The sequence below is a fragment of the Anomalospiza imberbis genome, chromosome 6, assembly GCF_031753505.1.
Source record: "Anomalospiza imberbis isolate Cuckoo-Finch-1a 21T00152 chromosome 6, ASM3175350v1, whole genome shotgun sequence".
In the NCBI taxonomy this organism is placed as follows: domain Eukaryota; kingdom Metazoa; phylum Chordata; class Aves; order Passeriformes; family Viduidae; genus Anomalospiza; species Anomalospiza imberbis.
Window position 1 is genome coordinate 12,007,889 of NC_089686.1, and position 16,483 is coordinate 12,024,371.

Here is a 16,483-nt window from a genome sequence, read left to right on the forward strand (position 1 = left end):
TCTGGGCTGCTCAGTACAAGAGAGAGGGACATGGAGCTCCAAGAGTGAGTCAGCAAAGGGCAATAAAGTTGATCCAGGAACAGGAACATGTCTCTTAGGCTGATGGAGCTGGGCCTGTTCAGCCTTGTGAAGAAACCATTGAGAAGGGACTCAGTCAATGTCTATGAGTATCTGAAGGGAGGGTGTCAAGAGGATGGACCGAGGTTCTTATTCGTGGTGCTGAGCAAGAGATGATGGGCAGAAATCGATGCACATGAAGTTCTGGCAGAACTTGAAGAAGAACTCCTTCACTGTGCAGTGATTGCAGACTGGAACAGATTTCCTGGAAATGGTCTGGAGTTTCCCCTCGGTGAAGGCATTCAAGAACCATCTGGATGCAATCCTGTGCCATGTGCTCTGGGGTGACCCTGCTTAAGCAGGAAGGTTGGACAAGATGATGCACCCACTGTGGTCCCTTCCAACCCAAACTGTTCTGTGAAGGTCTCCCTGGAGCCTTCTTTTCTCCAGGCTGAATGGCCCTGACTCCCCCAGCCTTTCCTCCTAACACGTCTGGCAGGCATTTTACCCCTGTTAAAAGGGGGCACCCTCTCCAAAGGCCCCTGCTATCAGCTCCTCAGGCTTTCCAACCACAAGCACCCAGGGATGCCTCTCCCAGGAAGCAAGAACCCCCCCAGGACAGCCTCCCTGGGCACCCAAAACAACTCAGGTGCTATTGATGCTCTACAAGAGGGATGCTCTACCCCCTCCACCCTCCCAAATTTTTTTCAGCCTTTCCTTCTGGTTCATTATGCAGCTGTTGCAGAGAAAGAAGCGACAGGTTGAAGGCGGGGGTAGAGGGAGGTGCCGGAGGTGCCGAAGCAGAGCGCAGTCTCAGCATTCCCGGCATCTCCATCCCGTCCCTCGCCGGGAGCCGCCCCCGCGGGGCCGCCAGTGCTGGGGGCGGCCTGGGGGGAGTTGTCCCTTCGCCCCCGCCCCCGGGGCGCGGCCCGGCCCCTCGCTCGGGTAGAAAGGGCTGGGCGGGGGCGCGCAGCGGCAGAGCGCGGAGCGGCGGCGCGCAGGGCCCACGCTGCCGGCATGGCTCTGGATTTCCTGGCGGGATGTGTTGGCGGTGAGTGTCGGGGTCTGCAGCCTCTCTGTTATCATATGGCATATAAAAAATAATCATTAAAAATGGTGGGGAACGGGGAGAAAAAGGGGACAGGAATGCGAGGGAGAAGGGGGTGAGAGGAAAAGGATAATAATTAAAAAAAAAACAAAAACAGAAAAAAGCCTTAAAAAGGAAAAGGGGAGTAAGGGGAGAAATATAAAAAGGAGGAAATAGAGAAGAGGCGAGGAGGGGATAGAGCGAAATGCTCTTGAAATGCGGAAGAAAGGCAGGCAGGTCGGCGAGGAGGGCTGGGCGCGGCGCTGTTATTTTGGGAGCGGAGGATGGTGCCGGGGGCGACGAGAGCGGCCCCGCTGCAGCAGGAGCCGCGCCCGGGCGGGGGAGGCTCCGGGGGGTTCCCGTGTGCCGGGTGCGCACCGAGCCCTCCGGGGCCTGTCCGGGGGGCTGGCAGGAGCGGGGGATGGGGACGGGGGGCTGGGGCGAGCGCAGGGGCCGCGGGGCGGTCGGGAGCCCCGAGCTGAGCACAGCGACCCTGGGCAGCTTTAAGATGGAGCGGGGAGAGCACGGACGCGCGTCCTGCGCTTCCCCGCGCGTCTGCGGCCGGCCTGCCGCCTGCTATATTTAGCAGCTATGAAATTGTGTTCAGGAGACTTTCTCTCGCGTCTTTTCTGGTATTTGCGCTCGCTGTTTTTTTTTTTTTTTTTTTTTTTTGCCAACCTGGCAAACGTGTTTGAAATTCCTTTTTTCAGCGTCTCTCTGATTTCGTCCTAGTGCTCCTTGCCTTGCCAGGGTTCCCTCGGGGTCAGCCGTGCCGCTGGCCTTTCCGTGCCGAGCACAGTGCACATTGCTGTTTTTCTATCTTGGGCTGTGTTGCTGCCGTGCTGGCCTTAAACAACCTGGGCTGCACCATCCTGGAGCAGGCACGGCGCTGCTCCCGGCACAGGGAGGGCGGCTGTCCTCCACGGCCCTGGGAAGGTGCGCGGACGCCCTTGCGGCTCTCGCTGTTGGCAGCGGTCATTGGCATTGCTGGGGCGCAGAAGTGCAGAGCCAGAGGATTCATTGCTCCAGCCTGTGTGTGCAAAATGCCTGTGTTCAGATTGGTGTAGCTAACGGGCCTGCATGTGGCTTCTAAAAAGTCCTTTGATGCTAGAATAAAGCAAAGGTTTTTAGTAATGTGTGGTCCCTGCGCAGGTGCTGCTGTCACGTCTGGAAAGGCTGTAGGCAGAAAGCATTAATGTTCTGCTGCCCCCAGAGATGTTTACATGTTTTCTGTGCCTGCACAGAGCTATATGTACATGAAATATTGTGTTTTAGAGGAAACCTGCATTTTCTGCCCTCTGGACTTGCCTTGAGCTGAGGCCAGGAGTCATGGCTGCACATTCCATATGGTGTGGCACAGTCTGTAGTCACACAACTCAACCCCTGCCTGGGGCTCAGAGGCTTCCTGAGAAGCACAAAGGCACCTGGTACTGGCCCGAAGGACTGAATTGTAGATCTCTTATCTCCTGACTTGGTAGGATGCTCTTTAACTGGTTTGCCAACCATGTTGTGCACTGACACCTCAGGCTGGTGGTCCTGCCTGGGCTGCTGGAGCCCCAGACCCAGGAAGAAACTTCAGAGTAACAACCATGGCGTTTATTTCATTTCAGGTGCTGCTGGTGTGCTGGTGGGACACCCCTTTGACACTGTTAAGGTGGGTTGATTATGAAATATATTTGCCTCTAAGTAGAAAACTTAGTTTCTCCAAGCAGTGGGGGAGGAAAAAAAATCCGCAGACATTGTAGGAGTGTAAATCTGCATGGGAAAGCTTGGAGCAAGCCTCCACAACTACTGTCTTAGATTCTTCAATCTCCAGCTTTTCAGAAGTGAAAACTTAGTAACATAAACCTTAGCCTTAAACTGCCAGTTCAGTGCAGTAACAATGTGGTATTTGGAAATACAACTTTACATTGAACTAAATTTTGTTCTGAGCTTGCTTCTCTGCAGCTGTTCAACACTAACTGCCTCTCCTGCATTTGTAACTCAAACCCACTTTGTTAGTATGTTGAAAGATTGGTGTTTTGTTTTCCCCTCAAGCTCTGCTATTACTCCTTAATTTGTAGCACTAGGTGGAAGTCAATAAAAATCTACAGTATGGAGCTTGTCTGGGGGCTGTTTCCTCTAAGTATTATTATATATTTTTATAACTTTCCAAGTTAAAATTGGTTTTCTGGTGGTCAGTTGTGTGTGTTACACATACTGCAGCTACTATAAAGACAAGATTTGAGATCTCCTGGAGGGTTCCTCATCCAGGGCTCTCAGGAGTCCAAGCCCATCTTTCAGAACAGAATGACAATTTGAGTCACCTTTTGGCAGCCTTATCCAAAGTCTTGCACTGAAGAATAGGAGAAGGGATATCAGTGTATTTCCTGCTAAAGTAATACATCAGGTCACTTGACTGCAGCAGCCAGCATGCCATGTAGTCAATCTATATTTGGAATACCTTTACCTTGCTGACTTTAGATATGCAAAGGCTGTGGGCTGATAGTGTTAGTGAGGACCCCACCACATTCTGTATTCCAGCACATGGTTAATTCAATACAGAATTTCTGAGTTCATGGATATTGATCCTCCTTACAAGCTTGCAGTGCAAGCTGCTCAGACAGTGAAATCTTTTTGTTGCTCAGGATGTGGTACATTTGACAGTTAAATAATTCAGCTGAATTCTAGAATATATTTTCAGGAATGGCATCATCCAGACTCGCACAATTTTTATTATGGTGGTACAGGGCCAGCTGTCTTTTTCTCTCCCATCCTGCCAAGTTTTACGTGCTTAACTGAAGGTGATCAATCATTTCCTTGAATCCAGTAAAACTGCTAAAATTCTGTGCTCAGACTAAAGGTAACCATGTGTGGGTTTCAGTTGGTGGTTTGTTTTGGTTTTTTTTTAAGTGGAACAGCTTCTATTGCATGAAGCTAAACATTTAACTGTAAAAACCAGGGCTCCCATGCTGGCTTCAGCAGATGTGCCATTGCAAAATGGATGTATCAGCTTGGGGAAAAAAGCATCTTACTTCACAATAGAGCAAATAATTTGTTTTTAAATGTTTTATGAAATCCAGTGTGACACATATATTCATATCCTTTAGAAGGTATTGTACATGTTTATCTCTATTTTGTTAAAACAAAAACTAATGTTTGTATTATTAGCTGGCATAGCCACCACTGTATGTGGAAAAACTAACCACCCTTTAAGGAAAAAAAAAAGACACTGCATAACGTGTGTATGTATATGTGTTAATTCTTAACTTGTTATTGTTCTGCAGTGTTTAAAGGCCTAGTTGGTAGTCACCTTAGACTGTGCATTTTTAATATAACTGAACAATGGGAAAGCTGCTTAGATAAGCCAAAATTTTACATCTCTCTTGGCATTTAAGCTCTTTTGGTTTTTTTTGGCTGGTGCTCGTGTTTCACAGAGCTGGGAGGGGGATGGTGGGACACACAGGGAGACATTAAGCTGGTGAAGTCACCCTGCCAAACCTGCAACTGAGCTGATCTCAGAACTGGCAAACTCATTATCCCTGGTTTGTTGATGTAATGTATAAAATTGCTTTTTTGCTTTTAACTGCCTTTACTTTCTGAGCTAGGGGCTGTCTTCATTAACAGCAAAAGTGTTACTTTGTTGTAGATGACAGATAAGCCTCATCACGGGAGAGTTACCTAGTAAGTATAGCCCAGGTGAACACTTCTGTTTCTCTCAGTCTTAATTTATTCCCAAATGTATTAGTTCAAGTAAAGAACTGAAAGACTTATGAAGCTTTTTCTCTTTTTAATTTTAAACTGATGTGTCCCTCTTCTACAGCTATGGCATGGAGGGAGTGGGGTTTAAATATCCCTTTTTTTTAATGTAGTTTTACTCTGAATCTTCTTTCTGCTAGGCATTTCTGGCTGTATACACTCCCACACACAGTGCCTCTAAAACTGAATCTCAGGCACAATGCTGTTGAGGTCTTATCCACTACATATTCTTGGATGATGTTTTCATTGCTCAAGTACTTCTGAATTCACTGAGTTCCCACATTATTAAATGCTTGGACTGTTTTGAGGATGTAGTGCTTTGGGTTTCTTTATTTAGTCTTGAGTGCCTTTATGCAAGTCTTTAGTGATGTGAAATTACTGGGTGTTCTTACTGGACCTAAAACCTTAGTAACAGTGTTTTCCCATAAGAAGGAAGATAGAACACTGGGCAATGAAGGGAACAGGTGGATAAACTTTGCACATGATTCATCTTTCCTATAGCTGTACACACTAAGGAGCTTGTTGAATTTGGCATTAACACACATGAAAATGCAAATTTTATGTGCACTCATTGCCGTACGTGGCAGTTCGCTAATGTGGGTACCCTTATGTGACCAGCACTGTGCTCAAGAGAAAGAGGATTTTCATTCTTAGACATGGGGAGTCAGTACTCTAAATATTCTACCCTACAACAAAGCTTAATTGGTTAATATTTTATAAATTATTTAGACAAAAATAGAGGGAGCTGTATGCCACTAGGAAATTCAGCCCATAGATATGGCTAATTCTAAACTATTCAGCACAAGCAGAAAAGATAAAGTAAGAAGGTTTCTAAGCTGCAAATCCCCCAAAGCCCTTATGTGTGGAAGTCACACACAAGGTTTGAAACAATAACAGTAAATTCTAAATGGAGTAAAACCTTTGTGACAACTTAAGGTTTGCCTTTGCTTGTGGACCTGCTTCTTTAATACTTTTGACAGTCTGTCTACCCCCAAAAGTCACTTGAAGTGACAAAGGATTTATTTTCTTTGAATCCTACTGTAAGCCTGCTTTTAATTGCTGAGATGTTGCAAGACCCAAGGTGATCTCAGCCTCCCACTATGGCTAGCATATGCTATTATACATACTAAAATGACACTGAAAACTACAGCTCTGATTTACAAAGCATAAAATAACGTGTTGCAGGAAAAACACTAAAACTGTCAATTTCTTTTTGCTTTGAAGAAAGCTAACCTGAATATGGGATTCTGACAAACCACCCCCATAAATCGTTTTCTAGACGCACGTATGACAGGTCTTTCATTGCTGTGGTGGTGTTTTTTATTACTTTAGGCAACCATGAAAAAAAATTAAGTTCAAGAATCTTTCACATAGATGTAAATTTTCTTTTCTTTTGCTCAGAATAAGAGACTGAAGTTTTTTGCCCTGGAGTTGCAGCAGTATTATTACATGGTCGATAAGCTTCTTTTCTGAAGATCATTGCAGCCCTCCATGCGGGAAATCAAACACAGATTTATAACTTTATCAATCCAGTGAAATCAATCGAAGTCATTGCTGGGTGTAGAGCTTTGCCTGAGCTAGGCAGAACTGAGACTCTTTTAAAGTGTGCTGAGGGCAAAAAGCATGAAAAAACAGAATTGAAATTTTCCATTATAGGTTAAAAAGCATCCAGAAAAGGGATCTCCTAAGACCACCAGCTACAATAGCATTTAGCTCTCCAGCAGAACATACTGTTTCAGTTGTGGAAAAGTTAATTGACTGTTAGCATTTAAAGGTTTGAAGCAGCTACACCCTCACCAACTGCTAGCATTCAGCAGGCTAAAAAACTAAAGCAGACTAAAATTTAAAAAGATGAATGGCTTTTTACTGCTTCCCTTATGTAAAGACAGACATCCTAAGAGGCACTGCCCAGCTACCCTCTGAAAAAAAAAAAATCAGATCTCAATGAATGGGCCCAAATCTGGCATTTAGAAACACTATGGGTATTGTAGAAAGTTTCCATCCCTTTAAAATTATCCTAATCTCATGCTTGACGTGCAAATAATTCTTTAAATTAAATTGTCTCAGGTTTGCACAGGTATTCCTTAGTGTGAACAGAAGAATTCTTGGCAGTTAAAGTAAGTCCCTATTGTAGCCTGTACTGGAAAGCTCTGTTTGAAATTCTAGATGTCCATGTACCCTTCCACTTACTGGTTTGCTCATAGTTACAAGAAGTTAATGATCCTCTTCCCCTCATGTTTTCACCCCCAAACTTAATTCAAAACACTTAACACAAGATTTTTCAAATTATTGTGCCACATATGGCATTCCAGTGTCCAGCCTGTGCTCTTGCATATGCATTGCTATAGAAAATCTCCACATAGGTACAAAACAGTAGCTTACCCTTTAGGCTGTTCCTGATGTACAAATTGGTATCTCACACAACTTTTTATAGGTTCGTCTGCAAGTTCAAAATGTAGAGAAACCTCTCTACCGTGGGACTTTCCATTGCTTTCAGTCCATCATAAAGCAAGAATCTGTAAGTACAAAATTATTGCTTTATGTATTTTTTTTTTTTTTAATCTTTGTGTATTTTGGCTCAGGAAGGTGGGAAAGCTGTTAAAAACAAAGCTGACAAATGTTGAAGATCAAGAGATAAAGCATGCTCTGAACCTCCCCTCACCTTAGGGCAGATATTGTAGTCAGAACTTCGCCAGAAACTTTGGGAAGAAGATCACTAAGTCAGAAGATGGTATTTTGAGGTTAACTTTTTAAATAAAATAAGGAGTTATTTAAATAACTAGTTTTCTGAGAATCTAATCAGCGAGTAAAGAAATTAGTGAGGTGTTTTTGCTGCTGCTGAAACTTGAGGACCATTCTTAAGAAGTTGGCTTCAGGCTTTAAGTAAGCTATTTAAGAAGAAAAGTTATAAGACTTGCCAGAAAACCTATCTCTGGGTAGAGTAAGATTATTTTCTGAATGTGTTCAACTATATTTTTGTACTGCTAAATTGCTTAGATGTTTGTGTCCTAGGCAGAGATGAAATTCTTATTACAAAACAAGGTGGTCCTGATATGGCCACTCTTAAAAAAGAGCCAGAAAGGCTGTGGTTTCTGCAGTTTGAGGAGGTTATCCACACCACTGCTAAAAAAGGTTTTCCCTCCCTTCTTCCATTAGGCTTTTGGACTTTATAAAGGTATTGGGTCACCAATGATGGGACTTACGTTCATTAACGCGCTGGTGTTCGGTGTGCAAGGAAACACCCTTCGTGCTCTGGGCAAAGACACTCCTCTGAACCAGTTCCTTGCAGGGTCAGCAGCAGGGGCCATCCAGTGTGTCATCTGCTGTCCCATGGAGCTGGCAAAGACAAGGATGCAGCTTCAAGGAACAGGAGAATATAAACTAAAAACGAAGAACTACAAAAATTCTCTGGACTGTTTGATCAAAATCTATCAAAAGGAAGGGCTGAGGGGTATCAACAGGGGCATGGTTTCTACCTTCATAAGAGAAACTCCGAGCTTTGGCTTTTACTTCCTGACCTATGACTGCATGACTCGGTATTTAGGCTGTGAAGCTGAAGACAGCTACGTTATTCCCAAACTGCTGTTTTCTGGAGGGATGTCGGGCATCGTGTCGTGGCTCTCAACCTATCCCATGGATGTGATCAAATCGCGGCTTCAGGCCGACGGCGTCGGAGGCGTCACGCAGTACAACGGCATCCTGGACTGCGTCCGGAAGAGCTACCATGAGGAAGGCTGGAGAGTGTTCACAAGAGGTCTCACTTCCACACTTCTCCGTGCTTTTCCCGTCAATGCAGCTACCTTTGCTACTGTCACTGTGTTCCTAATGTACATGAAGTCAGAAGACAACCTTCCTGAATGTGAACCAGGTCCAGTAATCCATCAGCCTTCCAGTTTGTGAACCTTCTCTCTTTGTTCTTCTCATCCAAAGCCCAGCTGGTTGGGTTTTGTGAGACATGAACACTTGACCCACACAGGTAGTGTAGATTTATGCTATCTGTATAAAGAATTCCTAAACATATCAAATTAGGATTTCATCTCACTACTTGTATAAACAGCATCTTGCCTTATTCAGGACTCCATATCTAGTAGTATTCAAGTAAGAGGGGGACCCACCTTTAGAAAGTTGCTGTTGTGGCTCCAGAAGAGGTTCTGGAGAGTGTTCTAGCACCAGAAATCGAGTTTTCTTTCACTCAGGTTCTGAATGACTGAGTTGAGTTGAATGCAGAAATGTTTTCATGAAAGAAATAGTCATTTTGTATGTGACAGGAGTAAGTGTACTCCTCTAAGGTGAAGAAGGGGGAAGAAGTTTAATGGTGGAGGCGTTTTGCAGGTAACCCTGAACTGTAAAGACATGGACTAGCATTCAGCTAGTCCTGTGTTTTAGTTGTCCTTTGTTTTTATATGTCAATGGTTTTAGTAGCAACTTTGTTCATACTGATTTGTAAAAAACAAACAAAAAAATTTGTACCTAAGTTACTCCCTGACCTTTCAGCTTTGAATAAATATCTTAAGCACAAAGTTAGCATCTGCACTCAAATGCACTTGTTCCTTAAATCTCAAGGCTTGTAAGGATTTAGGGAAACTCAAATCTAGTAGGACTGGTGTTATTTGCCCTCACCTCTTTCTCATTTGGTGGGTGCACAGACTGCATTGAGTAGTTCAGTCCAGTGGACTTTGTTCTCTGAAGTTAATGCAACGTTGCACCACTTCTCCCAACATGCCCCATAGCAGCCAGTGATGTACAGAAGTCAAAGTCCTGCCTGTGGTATTGCACAAAATGTTTGTGGATGCAATGTTAGCTTAGCAGCTCGAAGTATCTTAGAAATACGTACATATTTAGGCCTGGAGGTTTCATACCTTTCCAGAAAATAGGGGTGTAAGTGTCTGAAATGGTTGCTGTTCAATACACTTACATTAAGAATTTAAACAACACTGATTTTTATGTATTTAGTTACAGTGCTACTGAAAAGAAGACTATAAAGGGTTTTAGAGAATTTTCTTGTTTCATTAATCTGCTGTAATTTATTTTTTACCAGTCTGTTCAAGAAGAATTGAATTAGCCAAAGAGCTACAAATAGTTATTTAAGATTTGAGCTAAAAGCTACACATATTGGGCACAAATAGCCAGAAGGAAGGACTGTATGTGTGTGAGCAATGTTTTAAAACATATCAAACTAGTTCAGTAAATACAACTCGTTACACTTTTGGTTGGGACAAGTGCAATATGTGTTTAATATATACAAATTTTCTAAAGAAGCGTTACTTCATAGCATTTTGCACTGTAACAAAATATGCTGGAGAAACCTGTAAAATTGATATGTCTTTTTATACCTTGAAGGTATGGTGGATGTTTTAGTGCCTACTTGCACTGAGATTCAAATTGAATGTTAAATCTGTCTACTAAGCTGCATATGCACAACAAATCACAGCAAAGACCATTTACACCTTTGTACCAGGAGTATGTCAATTCTTGTGTATATATTGAGGAAATAAATTTTTTTAAAATTTTGCCTTTGGTTCTTTGAAGTTTGGTTTTTCTTACGTTTTACTCAGATGCTTCTTTGTGTTAAATCAAGCTTGCATGAGGATGGGGATTCTGGTTTTTGCCAGGGAAACCTTGCTCTGTATCTGCCTTGTGTGCACCACTGGGAAGGGTAGGGCCTTGCTCTGGCTTAGGCCCCACCAAAGAAAGGAAGTTGCCTGATCTCAGTTCTTTAAACTGACCTTTCCTCTACTGAAAGAACAATCTTGCTTTTAGAGCCAAAGCGCTGCCTCTGTGCTTAGACACTTCCTATTCTGCATTCATTTGGTTTAATCTGTGCTGATCAGCACCAAGGCACAGCTGGGACAGACAAGGCTTGAGTCCCTGCAGGGTCACATCCAAATCAAGTAGCAGGTGTCCATTACCTGTCTGGGCAACACGTTCCAGCACCTCACCACTCTCACAGTAAAGAATCTCTCCCTAACACCTAATCTCGACCTACTCAGTTTGAAACTATTACCCCTTATAACTCCACACCCTTGTAAAAAGTCCTCCTCCACATTCCCAGTGTGTCCCCTTTAGGTACTGGAAGGTGTCCCCAGAGCCTTCTCTTCTCTAGGCTGAACAGCCCCAATTCTCTCAGCCTGTCCTCAAAGGAGAGGTGCTCCAGCCCTCTGATCACCTTTGTGTCCTTCCTCTGGGCTCACTCCAGTGGGTTCATGTCCTCCTCTTCAGAGGTTATTTCAGGTACTGGCTCCACTAATTCATCTTCTTAAAGGGCAGATACACTTGGCTGACACAAACCCTGCCAAGTGTCAGTTTCCTGGCTCACAGAACAGCAAGGCCACCACCTCTCCACCTGACTATGGCCAGGGTCAGTTCCAGTCAAGTACCTTTTGTTCTCTCAGCAGGAACAACAACTATGTTCAACATTGAACTATGGAACAGAAACAAATAACCTGGAATAAGCAAACAGTGTCTCCTTAGAAGACCAGTATCATTAAAACAGAAAAGGGCTATACAATGTTTTACTTGCAGTGCTTACTAAAGTGTTCTTTCCAGAAATTCATCCATCTGGAACTTAAATAAGCAGTAGCAGACACTGGATATTACTCAACAAGCCTGAGAAGAGGCTAAAGTCAGCTTTCAGCCTAGTCTGATGCCACTTGCTTGAAATCCATGTGACTTCTAACTATTAAATCAAGCTAGACATTAGCCACAGCCTTTTAAATCATAATACAGTTCTTTCCTGATAGATTTTTGAGATGTGAGCCAATTCAGACAGAACTACATCCTGCCTTCCCAGATCCTCGTTTCCACACCATTATTAAACAATTCCCAAATAACTGAAGGGATTAAGAAGGTAAAAATCACTGAAAATGAAGCTCACTGTCAAGTGCCTCTGCCCTGTTTTTTCTTAAACTAGATGAGTCATACCAGTTTTAAAAGTTACAGCCATAAACATGTCCAATTAAGAAAAAAGGGGAAAAAGTACCCATGCATACTACTTCTTGACTAAGTTACTATAATAAGAACTAGTGTGAAATTTATTTATCAGCTCTGTAACATGACAAGTTTTTTGTCCTCTCTCCCTTGGCCTTCTCCGCATATCTACAGTGACAGGACAAAGGGTAAAGGCCTTTAGCTGAAAGAAGGCAGGTTGAGATTGGCTACTAGGAAGAAATTCTTCACTGTGAGGGTACTGAGGTCCTGGCACAGGTTGCCCAGAGAAGCTGTGGGTGCCCCACCCCTGGAAGTGTCCAAAGCCAGGCTGGATGGAGGTCTGAGCAACCTGGTCTAGTGAAAAGTGTCCCTGACCATAACAGGAGGTGTTGGAATTAGATGATCTTTAAGGTTCATTCCAACCCAGACCTAGGATTCTATGATAAAGCTTTTCATACAGTTCAGGTAAAGGGGTAGCAAGACATTCAAGGGATGAAAACCTGTCCATTGAGGTGCAGCACTGGCAGCATACTGGGAAAAAGACTAAGACACAAATGTAAACGTTGACCTTGCAAAGAGAAGAGGTGTTTGTTCTTTTAAATTAAATGTATTTATTATTATGCTGGACAACAGGTGTTAACAGTTCAATGTTAGCTGCTGTTAGCCCGACTTTTAATCCATGGATAGTTAAAGATCAATTTAAAACCCAGAAGTGTGCCAAACACCATTAGATTAGCAAAATGTGCAGTTAAACCCCTCCTCTGCCACAGAAAGAGGCAGAGAAATTAGCAGCTTACCCCAGCATGCCCTATCAAACACCACAGCCATGGAGACACATGAAGGATCTCAGGGACTCTGGGAGGCACAGCAAGAGATCAGGGAAACAGAAAACTATCTGGGCCAAACCTAAGGGAGACAGCCTTTGATATCAAGGGGAAGCTAACTGTTGCTTTCCATGTTCAGGAATTTATGCACATCCAGGGGAGACAAGTAGAGGAAAATAAGCCATTTTCATCTTCCCAGTGCAACTATTTTGCAATTATTGTATTAGTGTTGTTCTCAGTAATTGCAAAAATGGTTATCACCAACAGAAAAAAAGTGACATAATATGCACAATAATATATAAGAAATACAGTAAAAGCCTTTCTACTTATAGTTTATTACTGGTTTTATCAGAGTTGGCCTAGAAAGTGATTTTGAGCTATACAGGTTCATCAATAAATAAACTGAAATCAAGGCAAGGTCTACAGTGTACACTAATGCCCTACAGATTGATATAAATGGAAGAACGTCAAGTTCTAATGTTCACAAAATATTCTTAGGGTCTATAAAGTGTAACAACTAACACAGTCAAATTGCTTAGTTATCGTTCACTATCACAATTTATTATGACTGTTTTTCTTACTGAAAGAAGCACACTGCATTTTTTATTGACAGTAAAATAGACTTGTACCATTTTAGCCACATCCATGTGTCAATCAATAAAATACTAAAATCATAACGAAGCCTGACCACATGGTCTGCACAATTTCCTATATATATCAGAATAGAAAGAAGAGTTGCTCAAGTAATTTGACTTGGCCAGATTAAAGTTGGTACAAAATAAACAGAATATTCTTCTAGGATCTGATCTATTATCTTAAACAGAGATTTACTGTAGATTAGGGATACTTCAATGTTGCAATCAACCATGCCATACACCTTCTTCCTTGTGCACTGAGGTATTTTCACTTAGGAAGAATCTATCAGAGGTGCTTTTCAAACAGGCCAGTAATGAAGTTCAAACTTTTTAACTGCAGTTAAAGGAGGTTAATGTAAAAATTACTTCTACCCTTAAATTAATCCAGGCAGTTACCTGCTTCCCTGCCAATTCTTAACCGAAAGACTGGACACATTTTCATTTCACACTCTGGAAAAAATTGAGATGAAATCCCCTGACCCTAACCTACGCAGGAGGGAAAAATAAAAACAAGCAAACCAATCAACCACACAAGAGGAAAACCTAAAGACCTCCCATAAGTATTATTCCTTACTATCCATTTTCAAACCATAAACATTTGTATGCCCTTCGAAGCTATGGGAGTCAGTGGATTCATATAAATCCATTGGAGGTTCAGTCAAAGCATCAAGTAAGACTGAAAACTGAAGGATTCTATATCAAAAGGCCAAATTTTCTGTTTTGCTGAGAAAAAAACCACGTGTTGAAAAATAAGTCAAAGCTTCATGCTGCCCCATGTGTGAAGCAGTGAAAACCTTTGTAAAGCCAAAATTGGCATGGGCAAGGTCAGTGAGGTCCTTGGCAAGTCCACCTTGCAGCTCTGAAGGACACCTGACTTTGTGAGCCCTTAAATCAAAACACTAACCAACAGTTTTCCACAGATTTGTCTTGCAACCAGTTCCTGAGATGAGCTTTTAGCCAAAGGTCATTAGGACCTATCTGGTCACCAAGACCTTTTGTGTATGGTTTGCCACTGTTTAACAAGCAAAGCAGTACATATTATGCCACAGTCTTCACATGCTCTATCATTCTTCTCAAAAATATTGGTTATTCACATTCTTCTGAAATACACCTTTTCTGTGGGCCTGCTCCAGGGAGGAAAACAGGTTACTTGAGATCTCTGGTCCCCTGAAGAGCAGCAATGCAGGACCTCGATGAAACATGGGTCCTGTTGTGCAGTTTCTGCAATGGCCTTGCACACATTATGAGCAGCAACAGACTGAAGCAAAGACCCTAACTGCTTCAGAAGAGCTTAGACATTGTAGGATGCCTCTGCTGGAGAGAAGCAGTGATGTTTTATAGGTCCAGCAGTTAACCAAAACAGCCACTCACAGCTGAAAGCACATTCATTAACACCATTGATCACTGGGTTTCCACATTACTCTCTATTTAATATTAGTATTTGATGGGTGTATGCATATATGACCCATGTCACACTCAACAATTTTTATTTACAGTCATTTATTTTCAATACCTTGCTGGTGCTTTAAATGGATGCACAAGTACACTCAGGACTCTCAGAAATCGGCACACAATTGTACTACTTATTCTTCTGAGTGGTGTGTGGGCAATTTGCTCTTTGACACTGGCACGCTCCAAGTCTGTCAAGGTCCACTGAACGCCACAGGACACACACTTGACCCCGCAGGGCCACCCTGACACTGCCATTCTGTCACGCTATGCAAACAGGTAGTTCACTGCCATCTCCTGGCAAACTGCTACCCGGGAGTTTCTGAACTGAAACAAAGCACTGACACACGCCAGCTGAACGCCAGAGAGATTAGAGGAATCACACTTAAGCCTACATCACTTAAAAAGTGGTGGCAAAAGGAGCGCCCGCCCGCAAGTCCTGCAAGGAGGCCACAGACTCTCCACCCCTTTCTCTCCCTCCCAAAATCCACCAACATTTGGACAGAACTTCAGGCTTGCTCCCGAGGAGAGCCCCCAGCAGACACAGGAACCTGGTGAGAGCAGCAGCTCACAACAGGGTATCATGTCCACACCAGGACACACAACAGAAGCTGTGGTCCCCAACCAGCACCCAGGCTTAGAGCTTTTCTCTTAGAAAAAGTAACAGAAGACTTGGAAAACCCTAGAACGGGAATTGTCTAAAACCCAGTTGCTATAATGAATCTTGTTCATTTACCTACAGCAAAACAGTGTTTTCCTGCCACTTTAGGGGAAACCTGAAAAATCCACATTAACTCTTACACAGAATCTGATGTGCTTGCCTCAAAGGAAATTCAACACTTTCCAGACAATTTCCAGAGAAAAGGACTGAAAAAAATTCTTAAGTTACACTGCCTTAATAATATAGGATCATCGAGAGTACACATAAAAGCTGGTTTGCTTTAGGCAGAGAATGAAGTTGAGAAAAGGACCACTGATTCAATTACCTTACAAAATTAAACCAGTAGCCACCCTGGTGGCATTTCAGCATTGCTGTAAAGCCATTATCACACTCTTTCAACTTGACACTAGACCAATTCATATTATCAAACTGAATATTGAATATCATAACACAAGCACACACAGTCCTGCTCTCATTCATGTCTACCTTTGCAGACCACTGTGCAGATGTTCCTGCTCCTTGTGCTCAGCAGCAGGATTGCACTCCCTCTGCTCTACTTCATTTTCACTTCTTTTGCCCTGGGACTCTTCCCAAGGAAAGTGCTGGCATTTTAAAGTATTCCATCTACACAGCCAGGAACAAGAATTCTTTAGTCAACTCTTATTTGTATTCCTGCCTGCAAAATTCACACCCAATATTCAATATTTTGAAATCCACCCCAGGTTCCCCTCAGTAGCTTTAAGTGCTCCAGGAACACAAGTGCAGTAAACCTCACTGCTGACACAAGCATGCTTTACTCCTCTCCTCACACCATGATTATATAGCAGATTTTAGGAGGTGCTGTACAGATTAAAAACTTCTTATTCTGAAATGCCATCATTATAGATGGCACATTATAGACACACATTATAGACCAACCAATGCCAGTAGCAGCTGCCACTTGACTGATTAAGACTTCTCAGAGAGATTTGTCTAGCAGCCCTGATGAAAATTCCAGATTTTCTCAATTTCTTCAAGGTATTAAGGAAACACTTGGAAGAATGATATTCAGCACATACTGTCCTCAAGTTTGCACATCTTAATTGAGTAGAAAAACCAACCAAGC

General features: G+C 42.9%; 1 protein-coding gene across 1 annotated transcript; it reads left to right on the forward strand.

The window, feature by feature from the left end:
• Positions 1-871: 871 nt before the first annotated feature.
• SLC25A29 (solute carrier family 25 member 29) lies at positions 872-10,399 on the forward strand. The gene is made up of 4 exons (XM_068192456.1): positions 872-1,108; positions 2,755-2,798; positions 7,317-7,400; positions 8,039-10,399. The coding sequence occupies exons 1-4, from the start codon at positions 1,075-1,077 to the stop codon at positions 8,780-8,782; spliced, it is 906 nt and encodes a 301-aa protein (XP_068048557.1). The 5' UTR covers positions 872-1,074; the 3' UTR covers positions 8,783-10,399.
• The last annotated feature ends 6,084 nt before the right edge of the window (positions 10,400-16,483 follow it).

Bases quoted from the DNA above. Each gene is read 5' to 3' on its own strand.
- SLC25A29 (XM_068192456.1), top strand. From the start codon at position 1,075: ATGGCTCTGGATTTCCTGGCGGGATGTGTTGGCG. The intron at 2,799-7,316 runs GTGGGTTGATTA...AACTTTTTATAG, and splicing joins ACCCCTTTGACACTGTTAAG to GTTCGTCTGCAAGTTCAAAA. The intron at 7,401-8,038 runs GTAAGTACAAAA...TTCTTCCATTAG, and splicing joins CCATCATAAAGCAAGAATCT to GCTTTTGGACTTTATAAAGG.